Below are 18358 nucleotides of genomic sequence, written 5' to 3'. Positions count from 1 at the left end.
TAATTTTTTGTGTTTTCTCCAGGAAAATGAATAGTTGGATAAAAGTGGAGGACAAATAGATGGTAGACCAGAAAACCGAGTGTTCCATTTTTACATGTTTTAGGTTATTGAAATGTAATTAGTCATCCAACTGAAGGTAGACAGTGTTAGAGAGTAGAATTCAAGGGTGTGACACTCAGGAGAGAGATTTAGCACAGAGTTGGGCATTGGGCAGTGCTCAACATATAGACAGTGTTTAAAATTGAGACTAAATGATCCTCTACAAGAGTGTTAGGAAAGATGAGAAGAGGGAAGTGTAGAGAGTCTAGTTCTCTAAGGCACTACATCATTTTGGAGTACAAGAAGGAAAGAGAAGCCAGTAAATGAGACTGAAAGAAGTAGCCAGAAAAGAGAATCAGAGTGCAGTGTCAGAAATGCAAAGTATGGTTGTTCATTGAATTTGATAATTCAGGCAAACAATAACACTGGATTATGATTCCAAGTAAATAGGCATCAAAGTTGAGAATCCCTGGATAGTCTCTTAGGCCTTCATGACACTCAGATTAACAGCCAACATAGAGAAGCTTTCCACCCCTAGTTGTCAGATACTAGAGGTAATTCATAATAATAATAATAATAATAATAATTAAAGCATTAAAAATATATTAGCATCCAATTATATATAACTCCAAAGTAAATAAAATGTACTTTTGTTGCTCACCATGATATATATATTTTTATCAACAGATAAAAATATCATAGTATGTGAGGGGATGGTAGGACTTTTGATAATATGCTTATCTTATCCTAACAATAAAAATTCATTGTGTTATCTTTGCCAGGAGTTTGGGTGACACCTCGACACATTGTCGTCAATTCTACAACAGTGGAATTATTTTGGAGCCCGCCAGAAAAGCCCAATGGCCTCATTTCTCAATATCAGTTGAGTCGTAATGGAAGCTTGATTTTCCTGGGGGGCAGTGAGGAGCAGAACTTCACTGATAAAAACCTGGAGCCCAACAGCAGGTAAACTAAAAGAAAACTTTACCAGTCATACAAGTGAGACTTTTAGATTTTTCAGGATCAAGAACGAGTCCATCTCCAACTGAAACAGTATTATATCAATTGGTTGATTAATCTCCTCATGTATTAGCTATTCCATAGCTAATGAGGTCTCTTAATCTATTTCAGACTGAAGACCCAAGCACTAGTTCGTTAGACTAGTCCTTAGAGGATGTGAAATTCCTTTAAAATGTAAATAAATAATTAGTATTTTATTTGACATGAGAACTTTTAAGTATATAAAATATACAAAGCTTTAAATTTTTTAAATTATCAAATGATCTTCAAAAACATGCATCCTTAAACGAGCAAGAAAAGAGATTTAAAGAGATTTGTTTTATATCAACCACCTTTATTTCTGGTATAGTGTTTTCTCTACTTGTGATACTATGTATAGACATGAATGGTTTAGGGGGAAAGTTCCACATATTTGCAATTCATTCCCATTCATTTCTCAGCAGAGATAAAATATATCTTGGATCAACAGATGTTTTATTGCCGGGAGTAGAGTTCAATTTAGTTTTATTGTAGAGAGTAGCAGATCAATTTAGAAACATCTTTCTCTAAACATACTTCCCTAAACTCTAAGCCATTAAAGATGGAGAAGATTCATTGGAATCCTCCACAGTCCACCAGCACACTCCAAGACTTTCCTGAAATGTTTAAGAAAAGCAATTAATTGCTCAAGGGTTAAAAATAAAATGGGAAAAGAACCAAAACAGTGGAGAGAGCGTTGCCTGTGGAAGGAAAACCATAAGCTCTATAGTAAAGTTTCTGAATAGGAAGCAGGGAATTTGCCGTTTGTCACAAATTTAGGACTAAGCAATAGATAGAAAACTCAACAGTGTTCAGTTCCCTGTGCATTGCTTTATCACAATTCTTTCTTTTTGAAATCTAGATATGTTTATAAGTTAGAAGCCACAACTGGAGGTGGCAGCAGTCCAAGTGACGAGTACATTATACAGACGCCTATATTAACGCCAGAACAAATCCAGCCTCCATGTAACATCACAGTAATCGGGCCTTATTCCATATTTGTAGCTTGGACACCACCAGGTAAGATATAAAACTAGTGTGTGTGTATAAAACATTTTAGAGGAAATTAACTGGAGATAGGATGAAAATGTGAATTTAGTAAATCAGAAGGACACAATCTGTCTCTGGATAAGTATAAACAGAATAAACCAAACCATACTCACAAGTGTTTATATGCATAAGCATTTATATACATGCATATAGATAGATATAGGTGTAGGTGTGCAGATAAAGATATATAGATACCTAGATATATACATTTCTATCAAAGCAATACTTTCAAATACCAGCACCTAAAAATCTCTTCTTGTTCATACATATCCAAGTAAGTCACATAGGTCTGAATTACCTTCAACATTCATTTCTACAGGATCCCCCAGATTGAATCATTGGTGTTGTAGTAGTGAATGGGAACTCAGAAAAAAATGGACCACTCCACCCATATACCTTGAGTTGTGACCAGTTGTGTTAGCTGAATTTTACCTCTTTGAGCTCTGTAGCCTCCATCAAACCATTGACTTAATAGTGGGTTGCTTTTGTAGCTTAGTGCATTATTATTTGGACTATAATAACCATCCTTAGCCAAAATTCTGATTGCATTAACTCTGTGGGTTAAAGATTACAGTGAAATCTTGCTTTGTCTTTTAACATGCAAGGTATATGGAAGTTTTGTTTCAGTAAAATTTAAAACTTATTTTTATTGTATTATGCACTTAGAAGATATGTGGTTTTATTTTGAACATCTAGTCTTAATATGAAATTGAAACATGAAATGAACACAAAACCCTGTTGTCCCCATCAGATTAAGTTTAGCCACATTTCTACATGGTACTGAAAATAATTGGTTAACAGTCATTTGGGCTATCAACAGATCTATTTTGTAAAATAATTATAAAAGACTTATTTTTCATTGAATTGAACATGATTCAGTCAAAACAGGTAATATAGTCATAAACATAACATAAAGGCTAAATGTATAAAACTTAAATTCTCATGAACCAACATCCTTCTGCTGTTGGTTTTATTTATTTATTTTTTGAATTAATTTTATTTTTAAACTTTACAATATTGTGTAGGTTTTGCCAAATATCGAAATGAATCTGCCACAGGTATACATGTGTTCCCCATCCTGAACCCTCCTCCCTCCTCCCTTCCCTTGGTTTTAAAAACAAAGTACAAACATAATCTAAGAACAAAGATAAAAGGGTCTTTTTTGAGTCAAATACACAGACAAAAATCTCTCAAGACTTTCTAAGCAAAGAAAACCTAAGTTGCTTAATATATTTAGTTGTTAAATATAAATGATTCCTTTCACCTTTGTTTTAAAATGAATATGTAACATACTAAATTAAACAAATCAGGAGATAATCAATAGCACCAGAATGTGTCATCAAGTGCTGTAATCCTTATCTCAGTTTTAGAAGCATAGATATTCTTGAACTCTGCTTTTAATTTTAACAGAGGAAAACCCAAATCTCCTACTGTGAAAAATACATAAATTTAGGGACTTCCCTGGTGATCCAGTGGGTAAGACTTGATGCACCCAGTGCCAGAGACCTGAGTTTGATCCCTGCGTGCTGCAAATAAGACCCAGGGCAGCCAAATAAATAATTTTTTTTTAATCTGCAAATTGACATGTTCTTTTATGGAATTGATTTCTCTCTTCATGGAAGAGCATGACTATGTTACCTCCTTGTAGCATGTTTCTCCATGGCATTTTTATGGTGTCGTGATGTTTTTGCCCCACAAAGTAAAATGAGGCATCACAGAGCCAGCCCAAGGTCAGATTCAGCCTGTTGGCTGGAGACTTCTCAAATTCGGTCCAGGGTCTTCTACTATCCAGGTTCTCAAAGAACATAAAGGAAAGTTCAGGGTGATAAGTAAAGTTGATGGTTCCCTAGCCAAGCAACCAGGAATTTTCCATGGTGTATTAAATTCCTTGTCATGTTCACATTATGACATACCTAAATTGCCATTGCTAATCTTAAGACTTTACACTCAGTAAGGATTTGGAAACATCTTTCTTTTTTCTATTTAAAAAAATTTTTTTTGGAGTATAGTTGATTTACAATGTTGTGTTAGTTTCTGCTATACAGCAAAATGAATCAGTTATACGTATACATATATTCATTTTTAAGATTCCTTCCCTATGTAGACCACTACAGAGTTTTGAGTAGAATTTCTTGTGCTATACATTAGGTCCTTATTACTTATCTATTTTATATACAGTAGTATGTATATGTCAGTCCCAGTCTCCCAACTTATCCCTCTCCTCCCTTTTCCCCTTGGTATCCATAAGTTTGTTTTCTACATCTGTGACTCTATTTCTGCTTTATAAATAAATTCATTTGTAGCATTTTTTTAGTTTCCACATATAAACAACTTCATATATTTGTACCATCTATTAGCTGACCTCAAATAAGTCAGTTTGTCTGAGTCTCAATTATCTCCATCTGTAAAATGGAGATAATTATAGCACCCACATGTAGGGTTATTATAATGATTAAATGAGATAATTTATATAGTTGACATATTATCTAGTCTGTATAATATTCTATTTGTGCAGACACTGCACTCAGCCTCTTGGTCACGTGAGACTCTTTGTGACCCCATGGACTGCAGCCCACCAGGCTCCTCAGTCCATGGAATTTTCCAGGCAAGGATATTCTATAGGTGGTGATAATTTTTGGATAATTAGTTTTACCTTTAATTATTTTTAAATTAATTTTGTTGAAGTAGAGTTGTTTACAATGTTATATTAGTTTCTATTGTACCAAAAAATGAATCAGCTATACATATACATACACCCTCTCTTTTTTGAATTTCCTTCCCATTTAGGCTACCACAGACAGTTGAGTAGAGTTTTCTGTGCTGTATAATAGGTTCTCATTAGTTATTTGTTTTATACGTAGTAGGGACTATATGTCAATCCCAATCTCCCAATTCATAACATCCTTCTCCCTTTCCCTGGTTGGTATCCATGTTTGTTCTCTACGTCTGTGTCTCTATTTTGCAAATAAGTTCATCTATACCATTTTTTATGGATTCCATATATATGTGTATTAATATATAATATTTGTTTTCTTCTTTCTGACTTACTTCATTCTGTATGACAGTGGCTAGGTCTATCCACATCTCTACAAATTTTAAATATGTATTTGTTCCAAGATCTGTTAGATCCCAAGGTCCCCACTTTCAAAATGATAAAACTGTAGACTCCAAAACTGGGTTTATAAATTTTGAGACTTCTTTCCTAGAATTTTGACATTTTTTTTTCTTTGCATTCAGCATCATATTTCTATGTTTAATGTATAATGTTTCTACTTTAAAAAGGGATCATTGTGAAATAAAACATGAATTTTGCTTTTTTAATATCACCTTAACCCTTATCCACCTCAGGCTTTGTAGAAATCGTTCATTGTAGCCCATCCTGAGGGATATTGTAGAAACGCTTTACATGCTAACTCTAACACTGTAACCAATGGTTAATAAATCTATAATATCCAGACCTGTCAATCTTTTAGTTTCAGATGCACAAAATCCATTACAGAAACCCTATAATATATGGAAAGATTAAAATCTTAAATTAAACTTTTTTCCTGGTGCCTAGAAGGATTTTGGACTCAGTAAACAGGCAGATGATTTTGACTTGTGTATAATCTACAGTTGATTTTATTGGAAAGTACCTCATGCTGTGTTTTGATTTAGATAATAAAAACATTTTTCTGTTTCTGAAGAGTCACAAATATATATTTTAAACAGGAAGAAAACAAACTTGTTATAACTGGAGGCTGTTTATTTGCTGACAATCAAGAGCTTTCTATGTATTCATCATAGGATCCTGCCATTACAAAGTGATTACATCATACACAGAGCTGGAAAATGGACAGTCCATGCCTGTAGTTCCCCAACCTGAGTGAACATTAGAAGCACCTGGAAAGCTTGTGCAAAGATAAGCTCTCAAGCCCAAGTTTATCAATAAAAATATCCTGGATGGAATTAAGTGCCCTAGGTCAGCAGTCCCCAGTCTTTTTGGCACCAGGGACTAGTTTCATGGAAGGTAGTTTTTCCATGGACCCAGGGGGCAGGGGATGGTTCTGGAATGACTGAAGCACATTACATGTATTGCATTTTGTGGGCATGCATGCTAAGTTGCTTCAGTCATGTCCAACTCTTTGCAACTGCATGGACTGTAGCCTGCCAGGCTCCTCTGTCGGTGAGATTCTCCAGGCAAGAATACTGGAGTGAGTTGCCATGCCCTCATCCAGGGGATTTTTCCGACCCAGGAATTGAACCCATGTCTCTTAGTTCTCTTGCATTGGCAGGCAGGTTTTTTAACCACTAGCGCCATCTCGAAGCACATTGTACACTTTATTTCTTATCTAATGCCACTGCTAATCTGACAAGATGTGCCAGTCTGCAGCCTAGAGGTTGGAGACCCCTGCGTAGGTCACTGTGATGTGCTCCAAGTGTAGTAACCATGGATCACCCACATCAGGCAAAAGTGATCAGTTACAATAAAACTCTGAAAATGTGAATTAGACCAGTTTCCCTTGAATGTCCAAAGCCAAATTCATGGTTAACTTAACTGATTTTTTCACATACTTTTTTGGGTCAGTAAAGATGGAGTAACCTTACATAGGTAAGTTGCCGGGAAGAAAAAGTCTCTGTGGTTGCCTGGCAACAAAAAATGACTTTGGCAATTAAGTGGGCGCTCAGTTTACATGTTATTATTTCAATGATATGTATAAATTGTATTATTATGCTATCTATAAATAGTATTATTATTATAAGCCCTATTATTAATAGTAAAAGGGTACAGCCCAGAAAATATATGAGAATATTCAAAGGGAGAGAAATTGTGGTAATGATGGCAAGTATCATACATATTCATTAACATTACATGTTTATATTTGCCATTTGTTAAATTCCTAGTTTATGCCAAACACTTTGATAAGCACTTTCCCTGCCTTACTATGATTCTCATGCAAACCTTGGAAAACAAGTAATATCATCATTCCCTGGAGAAGGAAATGGCAACCCACTCCAATATTTTTGCCTGGAAAATCCCTTGGACAGAGGGGCCTGGCGGGCTAGAGTCCATGGGTTCGCAAAAGAGTCGGATACAACTTAGTGACTAAACAACAACAAAAGACATTCTCTTAACCTCCCAGATAAATCCTGGTTCGTTTTATCTCATATATTACTTGATGAATGTTAGTAGTAAGATTATCAAAACCCTCCAAACTCTAGAGGATTTCCACTTTTTTGTACACCATTTGTATCTTCAAGTTAGATGACATGCAAACAACATATCCTTATAAAATATTTGCTGAATTGATAATGAAAGAAAAAGGTGAGAAAACCTAAAATTTATCATTCAGGGAAATATAAATAAATTTTAGATTTTCTGCCATTTAAAATTATTCAGACACTTGTTTTCCTATAGAAATCCATGTTCAGTGGGCACTGGCTCTGTGCTGGCCATTCTTACTTGAATCTACAGGTAGCATAAACAGGATTAGTTTATTCCTAAACATTTCTTCTCACCTTTTACCTATTCTGAACCTTGGGTCAGAACTTAAACATTTATATTAAAGATGAAAAAGGATATATGTTACCTTAATATAGAAAACGAAGTAGAAAATACTTTACAGGACACAAATGATTTACTAAGATTAAAAATTGAGCTAAGCATCCCTACCATTTCAGAATCCAAACATTCAAAATTATTTAAACTCTGAAGGTAATAATGGGACTTTCTAATTTATCAAGGTGATGACTCTGTTTTGAACTATCCTAGCCCTTAATCATCTTTTAATTAACAATGTCATTGGATCCAACATCCGCTTTTTCTCACTAAAGATAATGAGTTATTTAGGCTTGATGCATAATATTGAAATACTGGTGCCTTTCCTTTCACATTTATCTCTTAGCCCATTACCTCTGTTGCCAGTTCTTCTACTGAGAAATCATTTAAATTAATATTGCTTAGGAATATAAATGATTTTTATTAATCAAGTTTTAATTAAGGGATAGCTATTGGCCTCTCTGTAGACATTAAACATCTTGGTGTCCAGTGAACTCATCAATGCAGTGTATTATATCAGATACTGTCCATTTAAAGTCAAATTGGCATAAGACTTTTTAAAGTATTCATGTCACATTAATCGGGATAATTCAACACTGGCAGCTGTTTCAAACTTCTTATGTGTGCCATAGACAAGTGGCAAGTAGTGCTGAGTTTCAGAAAAAAAGGTAAAATCATTGCAATAATTTGTAGTTTATTTTGTGTATTAATTTACCTATCTTTTTTTCAGTTTTACTGAGTATAATTAACAAATGGTAGTAATTTAAAGTGTATGATGTTATCATTTGATATAAGTGTACATTGTGAAACTATTTCTACCATTAATTTAATTAACACATTCATTATCTCATATATTCTCTCATTTTTCCTTTCCTTTTTTTTTTTTTTTCACTTGGTGAGAACACAAGTTCTGTTCTCTTAGCAAATTTCAGTTGTGTAATACAGTTAGTTCAGTCACTCAGTCGTGTCCTACTCTTTGCAACCCCATGGACTGCAGCACTCCAGGCCTGCTTATCCATCACCAACTCCCAGAGTTTATTCCAACTCATGTCCATTGAGTCGGTGATGCCATCCAACCATCTCATCCTCTGTCATCTCCCTCTCCTCCTGCCTTCAATCTTTCCCAGCATCAGGGTCTTTTCAAATAAGTCAGCTCTTCGCATCAGGTAGCCAAAGTATTAGATTTTCAGCTTCAACATCAGTTCTTCCAGTGAATATTCAGGACTGATTTCCTTTAGGATGGACTGGTTCGACCTCCTTGCAGTCCAAGGGACTCTCAAGAGTCTTCTCCAACACCACAGTTCAAAAGCATCAATTCTTCAGCGCTCAGCTTTCTTTATAGTCCCAAGTCTCACATCCATACATGACTACTGGAAAAACCACAGCCTTGACTAGACGGACCTTTGTTGGCAAAGCAATGTCTCTGCTTTTTAATATGCTGTTGAGGTTGGTCATAACTTCCAAGGAGCAAGTGCCTTTTAATTTCATAGCAGCAATCACCATCTTCAGTGATTTTGGAGCCCATGAAAATAAACTCTGTCACTGTTTCCCCATCTATTTGCCATGAAGTGATGGGACCAGATGCCATGATCTTAGTTTTCTGAATGTTGAGCTTTAAGCCAACTTTTTCACTCTTCTCTTTCACTTTCATCAGGAGGCTCTTTAGATCTTCTTCACACTCTGCCCTAAGGGTGGTGTCATCTGCATATCTGCACAATACAGTATTATCATCTATATAGTCACCATGTTTTACAGTCAGTCCTCAGACCTTATTCATCTTATAACTGAAAGTATGCAAAATTTACTAACTTCTCCTTATTTCACCCATCCTCTCAACCCCTGGCAACCACCATTTATTCTATTTCTATGGGTTCAGCTTTCTTTAAAAATGAGTCCATGTATAAGTGATACTATTCAGTATTTGTCTGTCTCCGTCTGGCTATATCACTTGATATCCTCTAGTTTTATCCAGGTTGTAGCAAACAGCAGGCTTTCCTTTTTTAAGATTGAACAGTATTCCAATCTTAAATCTGTTCCATTGTGTGTATATCATATTTTCTTGATCTGTTCATCCATTAATGGACATTTCGGTTGTTTCTATACCTTGGCTATCATGAATAATGCTGCGGTGGACGCAGCAGTGCACTTGTCTCTTTGAGATAATGATCTCATTTACTTGGAATATGTACCCAGAAGTCGAATTGCCAGATCACGTAGTAGTTCTGCTTTTAATTTTTTTTTTTTTTTTGAGAAACCTCCATGCTGTTTTCCATAGTGGCTGTATCAGTTTACATTCCCAACCACAGTGTACAGGTTTCCGTTTTCTCTACATCCTTACCAGCGTTTGTGATCCCCTATCTTTTTCGATAACAGAGATCCTAACAGGTGTGAAATGATATCTCATTGTGGTTTTGATTTGCATTTACCCACTGATTATTGATGGCGAGCACCTTTTCATGTACCTATTGCCCATTTGTATATCTTCCTTGGAAAAATGTCTTTTCAGGTCCTTTGTCCATTTTGTAATTGGGTTATAAATTTTTTACTATTGGATTGTATGGGTTCCTCGTATACTTTGGATATTTAATCCCTCGTTAGATATGTGGTTTGCAAATATTTGCTCTTATTCCATAGGTTGTCTTTTCATTCTGTTAATGGTTTCCTTTGCTGTGCAGAAGCTCCTTAGTTTGATGTAGTGCCATCTGTTTATTTTTGCTTTCATTGCCTTTGCTTTTGATGTTTAGTAAATTTATCTTACCTTTTTGAGTTCTAATGTGTGCTTGGCATTTTCGAAGAGATTAACGCATATCTCATTTAATGTTCATTACAACTTGTGGTACACCCAACGTTCTCCCTTTGTTGCTAATGAGAAAAGTTAATTTCGGTGCTGAAAGCTTTTCTCTAGGTGATTCATCACATAGGTGTCAGAGCCAACTAGCAATAAATTTCATTCCAAATTCTTTGAGCAAACACACTCTTCCATATTTTTACACTATTTTTCTACCTAAACAGTGTGTAAAGCAAATTATTTTCTTCTGTATTCTACCACGATCCAGTTCAAAACTGAAAAAACTATTGCCGTAGATACAGCAAGCATATATGAAGACAAAGTGGTTCAGGGGCAGTTCATCCAGTAACCCAGTAGGATCATGTTATTTGCAGCTTAAAATTTCACAGGATGTAATTCATTTACATTTGAGTAGATTGATTCATCTATTCATTTCAGCAAATGTGACGATGTTTACTAAGCCCCTCTCTGGGGGGTGCCAGGCATGATTCTAGACATTTTGAGTTTAAAAAAAGAAGCAGTGAGATATTGTCCCTCTTGTCAAAAACTCTACCATCTAGTTGAACAGAAAAGGTATAAAATTATACAAACTATGTAAAATTTCCATACAGTTGGTATGGATGTGTGTTTAAGAGGGTCTAGTTTCACTTCCATGGCCCCCAAAGGAAATTACCAACATACCCACATCTCTACAAAGGAGACATGCTGCTAATTTGTTAAAAGAATTATGTTAAGCACAGCCTGTGGTTTGAAGCAAATGCGACTATCAAACCAATAGTTTCCCTCTTAGAATTGTTCTTGCTCCAGCTCCTAAAAAAAGATTTTAAAAAAGGATTATTTGATTGACTTGTCCCATTGTAAAGTATGCACCTGCTGTGAAATGAAGCCACAGAGGAAAAAAAAAAGTTGAATAATTTAACTTTTTTATTTGTAAAGATAATCAGGGTTTTTCTGATTACATCTTAACTTCATAAATGTTAAATAACCTATCAGCATCTAGTTGTTGTAAATTATGAAAAGGAGCCTTGCAAGGAATATTAACCAACGAAATCTTTGTTCTTTAGTGAACAAGAAAATGTGTTATGGCAGCTTGTCATCGTGCGACTGGTAACTTTGACACCAAATAACAAAACTGCCATTTGCACTTAGGGTAAATTGGTTCACATGAGTTTCCGCTGCTCCTCTTGCTCTGACATAAATTTATGAACTCAGGAACTAACCAAGCCGTGTGGCTTGCCACCTGACTTTAACAAATATGACCATTTCATTTCATTCAGTCGTCAGAATACCAGGGGGCTAGGTCATTTCAGACTCATTGCAGATGGTCTAGGGTTTGCGGGAACACAGGAGGCTTTCACGTCACTGTCCTATAAATTATGACAGTGGAGGGGGCCCTCTTTGCTAAATAAGTGCATGTCAGTGTTTGACATGTTCACAGCTTCAAGCAGCATTTTCTGTTTCAACACCTTACAGGTGTATTTAAAGGACATTTATTTCTGATTAACCAAGACATGAAAAATGCATTTTCTGGATACACGCTTTGACCAGCCATGATCAAGATTATGTCTGTATTTGAAATGTGGTGTAAGTACAGTTTTGTTCCCTGACGTCCTAGGAGTCCTATCTTTTAGGAGAAGATACTGGAAGCAGACCAGAAGATACCAACTACAGACATATAATAAGGTGAAACCTCAGACGAATTGAACAAAAGACCACTCTAAATTACTGCTAAGAATAAAGACTAGGATTTCTTCACAGGCTGCAACTTTTACATATCCAAGTATACGTAAAAAATAAAACTAGATAACCAACTTTTGTTATAATGATAATCACTATATTCAATATAACATTGATTTGTAATTGGAATAAGTGCTTTATCTAAAAGATGGGTTCAGCAGTGTTTGTGGGCACATGGAAACAGTGTCATAGCTATGGGGTCATTTTTTCCCATTTTGCTCAATTTCATTTTGTTTTATAGAGATGTCTGTCATTTACTCAGCACTTTCTGTGTTGTGGTAATGAACTAAAATGTTTTCAATACATTTTTAATCAATCCTTTCATCTCTGTATGAGGTGGCTATTAGTGTCATCAGTCTACAGATGAAGAGACTGGTGTCCGCAGAGGATGGAGAATTTACCGGGGAATAAGCAAAGTAGAAGAGGGATTTGATCCGACTCCATCCTGTGGTTTATCTAGTTCATCAAGAATTATAGTATATTTTCCAAAATGTGTTTGTCAGACTTTTCCACAAGATCCATCCTAGGATCAGAGAAGACAGAATAAACAGGTAATCTGAGGAGGTTTGAAAAAACCTGAAGCCGTCACCATAACCTTGTAAATTATTTTAAGGTCTTGCTTTTTATCTTAAAATTTCATGCAAATTTGACGAATTCTAATGTGTTTGTCTACATCCAAAAACCAATGTATTGTGGAATTTATCATTCAGGGGTACATTTTCTACCCTTTTCTTCTATTGATAATCTCTTTAGCTAAATCATAATATGCTGTTATATTTGTGGATGTTAAGTCAATCTGAAGAGAGCCAACCCCAATAACAGCTCAATGTCCAGGCAGTTCTTCCTCTCTTCATTTTGTCATAAATACGTGTGCACAAACAGCAACCTTTTCTCCCACTGCCTTACAAACTACTTTAGGGCAACAATAAGGAGAAATTCCCAAATCTGAGGCAGGATGCTGTGACCTTCCAAGACCTTCTGGAGGGATATTTCCATAACCATATATTCTGCTGAAGGTCAAATTGCAAACTGAGACAGTCCCTGACTCACTCGTCAATCTCTTTTACTACTTGGAGCAGTAATCCCCAAAGATCATCTTTAGTAGAGAAAAAGAAAACCCTGATTAGATTGCTCTTTTATTTTACCTCTAATACAGTTCTTAAGTTTTTCTCATCCGTTAGTGAACTTAGAGCCTCCAATGCTCCCTGTAATCAACTCACTTCATCCAACTCTCTAACTTTGTTTTAATTATAGCAGTCTTACTGGGAGAAGGAAAAGCATTCCCAATTTTGTCTTGCAGTTAAGAATGAGGCCTTGAAGAATATCTTCTAAATGAGCTCATTACATGTACTCACAATTCCATTAAAGAGAAAATGAATTTACTTAAATTTTCTAGGTATTAATCTTTGCTGTGATATCTGAAAAAAAAAAAAATGTAGAATTTTCTGTTACTTGAGACTGAACATCATGGTCCCAGTCTGCTTTTTATCCCATGTCTGGGGAAGATTACACATGATGAATCATTTTAAAGCAATAGTAAGTGACAAAAATTAAATGATGTTTGCACCACAAATAGTATTTATACATGTTCAACACACTGGTTTTGCCCAGATAAACTTTTTCTGCTGGTGTGCGGTTAGTTCACTCTGAAGTGACTATATATTCAAAACAATTTAGTACAGTTCTCATCACTCACTTGCACATATAATTTTCTAATTTTGTGCATTTTAGGGAGAAAAATCCATACTCATTTTTGTGAACAGAAATAGTGGGGTTCTGCTGGTTTTCCCTAGTGTTATGGGGGAGGGGAGTTATGTGTTTCACAAATTCTACAAGTCAAAACTAGTTGGGGAAAGAGAGACATGTTTGTCCTTGTCTCCAAAAATACTTTGATAAAAGTCCACAAATGTCCAGGATATATGTGTCCCAGTTTGGGAAATCTGCTCTTCAGAACTTTTCATCTTCACCTATAATTTTGTTCCGTCAGTGGTAATTCTGACTCCTCCTTCACTTTTGCCCCTGTATCTCATCTGTCTCCAAGACTTGTTCTGCCTGTCTACGTGTTCTCTCAAAATTATCCTTTCACTTTTTCCTCTGATTGTCCTAATCCAAGTCTTTTATCAAGAGACAGCATAAATACAGAGAGATAAGCTTTGGTCTCAAATGGGCCTGAGTTCAAGTTTTGCTGCCTCTATTAATCTATGTGATATCTGTAACAAGTTTCTCCTATGAGCCCGAGTTGTCTTATTTTTAAAAAATGGTAGTAATATTTACCTTACAATATTGTCTTCTGGTTTCATTCATTCATTCAATCAACATTTGAGCTACCAGTCTGTACTCAAATGTAAGCATTGGAACTACCTTGAAGAGGAGAACATAATCCCCAAGTGTATGAAGTTGACATTCTAGTGATATTAAAGAAGATAATATCTGATACCTGACATAAGACAGGAACGCAGTGAAATGCTGTTTTTGTTTGTGTTGTTTCTACAACCATGCCATGACTTTCAAACTGATAGCTCTTCCTCCTGGTCCACGTGTTTTCTATCCATCGTTGACTTGCCAGCAGTGCTCTCTTCCTAAAATGTAAGTTAGATCATGTTAACACCTGCAGAGTCTTGTGTTGCTGATTGCATATAAAACCAAAACTTCTGGAAGAAATAAAAGATAAAATAGAGTGGCTCACTTGAATTTGAGAGTGGAGAAAGCAGGGTCTACTTTTAAGAGTCTTACTCTAAGGCTTCTGGTATAGGGAAATGGGGAGAGAAAACCCAGGAAGAAGAACACATTTGGGAGTGGAAAATAGTGTAATTCTTTTTTAGACCTTGAGATTGAGGTCTCTGTGAAGTAGAGTGTTCAAAATACAAATCCACAATGCAGGATAAATATAAAGTCAGAGATAGGAATTTAGGAATTGATCATACAATAATAGAAGTTAAGCTAGAAGGACAAAAACATCAATTTAATTGGGATGCTCTAAACTTGAAGTTCTCAGTCTCAGTTGCCAAATTCAGCACCATCTGGCACCTTCCCAAAGGAACCGATTGATCAATCCTTCCGATTCTGATCAATATTTCCTTCAGAGACTCCTTATTTTAATCTATCCTACATAAAGTCCTGAACACCTCTGGTTTCTGCTCACTCTTCTGCCCCTCATCTATTGGAGCTGTAGCTACAAAAAGCAAAACCACATTTAATTCTTTAGACCTCATCTCTCATGGGTTATTGAATCCTATGCTATGGATTTCCTTGTCTCTGTAGCAGAGAAACTTATTTAAGTACTACAAAGGTAAGTGATGAAGCCCACATATGTTAGAAGCTAGCAAATCAATGAGAAACTTTGGTGGGAAGCTTCATTATATTCTTCATTCAAGGCTCATATCCTCTCCTTTAAAAAGTGTGCATGTTGTTCATGACCAAATAAAACTTACAAGCATTTAATTCTGTGACTAGGCTGTGAAGAGGCTAAACTGATAAGACCTCCATTCTTTAGGAGGCATTGTGAAAAATGACAGTTTTTAAACCCAAATTTCATATATATTTAGGTTCATGCGTCTCACTGACAGAGCGGACTGTCCTGACTCTATAATTAATGCACTGGGAATTCTCTAGGTAGACTGTGATTTGGATACTTTATGGGCTATTATGTCAAGGATCTGTGTCAGATGAGATGCATACCCAATGCTAGCAGAAAAATTATTGTCACAGCAAAACTGGTGGGGTTTTTTATGTACTTTAAGAGTAAGTAAACCTAGGAAAAATACAGCATCATTTCTAAGTGCCTTGTATGTATTTGCCTTGAAACATGCCTTTGTTTTTATTTGCCTATAGAGTATATCGTTGAATAGAATTGTTATATTTCATTTGGCTTTGAAACTAGATCATAAACATTTCTTACTTTTAGAATAAGCACTCCAATATTTTCCAATTGTGATTATTAATTGCTATATTAAGCATTAGTATACCTTGAAGTATAAAATTTTAGATATACACTGTTCCTAAAAGATGAACGTTTGTTGACCATTTGTTGACCACACAGAGAAACATGTGTTTTGCTCTCTCTCTTTAAAGGGACCCTTGTCCCCAGAGTGCCTGTGGAGTACAACGTCTTACTCAATGCTGGAAGCGCAACACCTCTGATCTCCTCTGTTGGTCGTCATCAATCCACCCTTCTGGAAAACTTGGCTCCATTCACACAGTATGAGATAAGGATACAAGCATGCCAAAAAGGTGAAAGTCCTTCAGACACTTCCCCAGGGTTTTTATAAAAAAAGAATTTCATTTAAAATTTTTTTCAATAAAAAGGAACAGATTCTCAATCCAAATACAAAGACTAACATTCCATTTCTTATTTGTACTGGACTTTGTACTCAGAAAAAATCAGAGCCCTGCATTGAGTGAAGAATTATGCATTTCTGCACATTAAATCATGAATATTTAAATATATGAAAGTGGTGGTTTTGCGAAGTCTTGTTTTATAAGGCCTTTTAAAAGAAAAACACCTAGCTCACATAAAGAAACCATGGGTAATATAAAACAAAATAGGCATTGCAAAAGTCTCCTAGGGAATGTCCTCACCTTGGCTGTATTTCAGTTTTATTTAGGGGTGAGGTAGGAGGAAAGGAGACATTATTAAGCAGTTGAGTTACACTCAAATGAATCTCAACATATTTTACACTGCTTCCCTGATAACTGTCTCTTGAACCTAAACTGTCACCTTGAGTTTCATGGCTTCAGCTAGTGGTCAGTAAAATCGTCATCTACCTGTATGGTCTTGAGGAAGAGCCCCACTCACTGCCTTCATCCTTCCAAGTGTTATAGAATATGTAATACCCAACTGCTAAGAGAAAAAAGGTGTAACTCAAAACAAGTTGCTTCAACTTAGATTAAGGAAATTTACCAATCTTATGCTCAACATGAAACTCCTGTCCTTAGGAACTTTTGTCTCCAAATGAATACTATTTCCCGTGGAGTTAGTTAGAACTAGGGGTCTGTGATTTTGCTATGCTTCATTTCAAAAACAGAGTCAGTTTGCCCGCTTTTCTCTATAAATCAGACCAAGACATTCTGTTTTGGAAAGTATTGTTTCCCTTGCTCCAATCTTCAGCTAATCCACAAGGAAATGGCTGTAAATTAAAGTTTTCTTGATTTAAAAGCAAAATCACTTTCTGCATCTCTGTGTATCCTGTGAATTTGAAACCATATCCTTCCAATGCATTATTTGACTTCTGTGTGTCAAGAGAATGATCATTTTTAAATATTGGCAAAATAAGATATTATTATTAAGAGCAGGTCACACATACACTTTCTTTAATCATATTTTCACTTTCTGGCTAAAATAACTGCAGTAAACTAGAGAAAACTCAGTTCAAGGTATAAACTTTATTGTCTGTGCCTATGCAAAAATGTTAGTTAATGGATTTTCCAAAAATCATTTCTTATTTAAATATTCAAATCCTGTAGAGATGTAAATGCTAAAGTATGTGTAGAACTGTGTATACAAAATTTCAGATACAATGATTTTCATGGTATTCCTACCCTTCTGTGTGTACATGTAGCTCTTTTTCTTACTTGACAAATTACTAAAGGTATTGTTTTTTTTCAAGGAGGTTGTGGAGTTAGCAGTAGGATGTTTGCCAAAACAGCTGAAGCTGCCCCCATGGATCTAAATTCCCCTATTCTTAAGGCACTGGGGTCAGCTTGCATAGAGGTTAAATGGATGCCACCTAAAAAACCAAATGGAGTCATCATCAACTACTTTATTCACAGGTAACATTGACTATTACTATTATTGTTAACTATTTAAGATTGTGTACTATTCCAGTACTGTAGACTCAAATATGTTTTCTATTTCCATAAGGGAATGAATGGAATTCATGTGTTTTGAGCACCTACTGGAAACTAAAATTGGTACTGGATACTTTTACACATTATTAAAGGGGGAAAAGCTACAACTAATATGTGAGGTTTTTGTTTGAGCCTCTTTGAAAGATGAGACCTCATAGCCCCCAAAGCCTTACCCTTTGATGGACAGTTAGAGCCATCCTCTGGAGGTTCAGTGGCCAAGAACCATAGTCATTCCAGAGGAAGAACCAGGTCTAGGACAAGAAATCTAGTTATTTCTCACCGCCTAATATGTGAGATTGGAAGGGCTTTTTCTCTTCTTC

General features: G+C 35.7%; 1 protein-coding gene across 1 annotated transcript in view; it reads left to right on the top strand.

Moving 5' to 3' along the window:
• The window catches only part of USH2A (usherin), a 1013951-nt gene that overhangs the window by 846138 nt on the left and 149455 nt on the right, over nt 1–18358 (top strand). The window contains exons 60-63 of the mRNA XM_055581875.1: nt 822–1005; nt 1940–2097; nt 16263–16421; nt 17798–17960. Of these exons, the coding sequence (XP_055437850.1) occupies nt 822–1005; nt 1940–2097; nt 16263–16421; nt 17798–17960 (664 nt within the window). The remainder of the gene's footprint in view (nt 1–821; nt 1006–1939; nt 2098–16262; nt 16422–17797; nt 17961–18358) is intronic.

The sequence above is a fragment of the Bubalus kerabau genome, chromosome 5 (genome assembly GCF_029407905.1).
Source record: "Bubalus kerabau isolate K-KA32 ecotype Philippines breed swamp buffalo chromosome 5, PCC_UOA_SB_1v2, whole genome shotgun sequence".
In the NCBI taxonomy this organism is placed as follows: domain Eukaryota; kingdom Metazoa; phylum Chordata; class Mammalia; order Artiodactyla; family Bovidae; genus Bubalus; species Bubalus kerabau.
The sequence above is the reverse complement of the archived record's forward strand: the minus strand, read 5'-3'. Positions and strand labels throughout refer to the sequence as shown.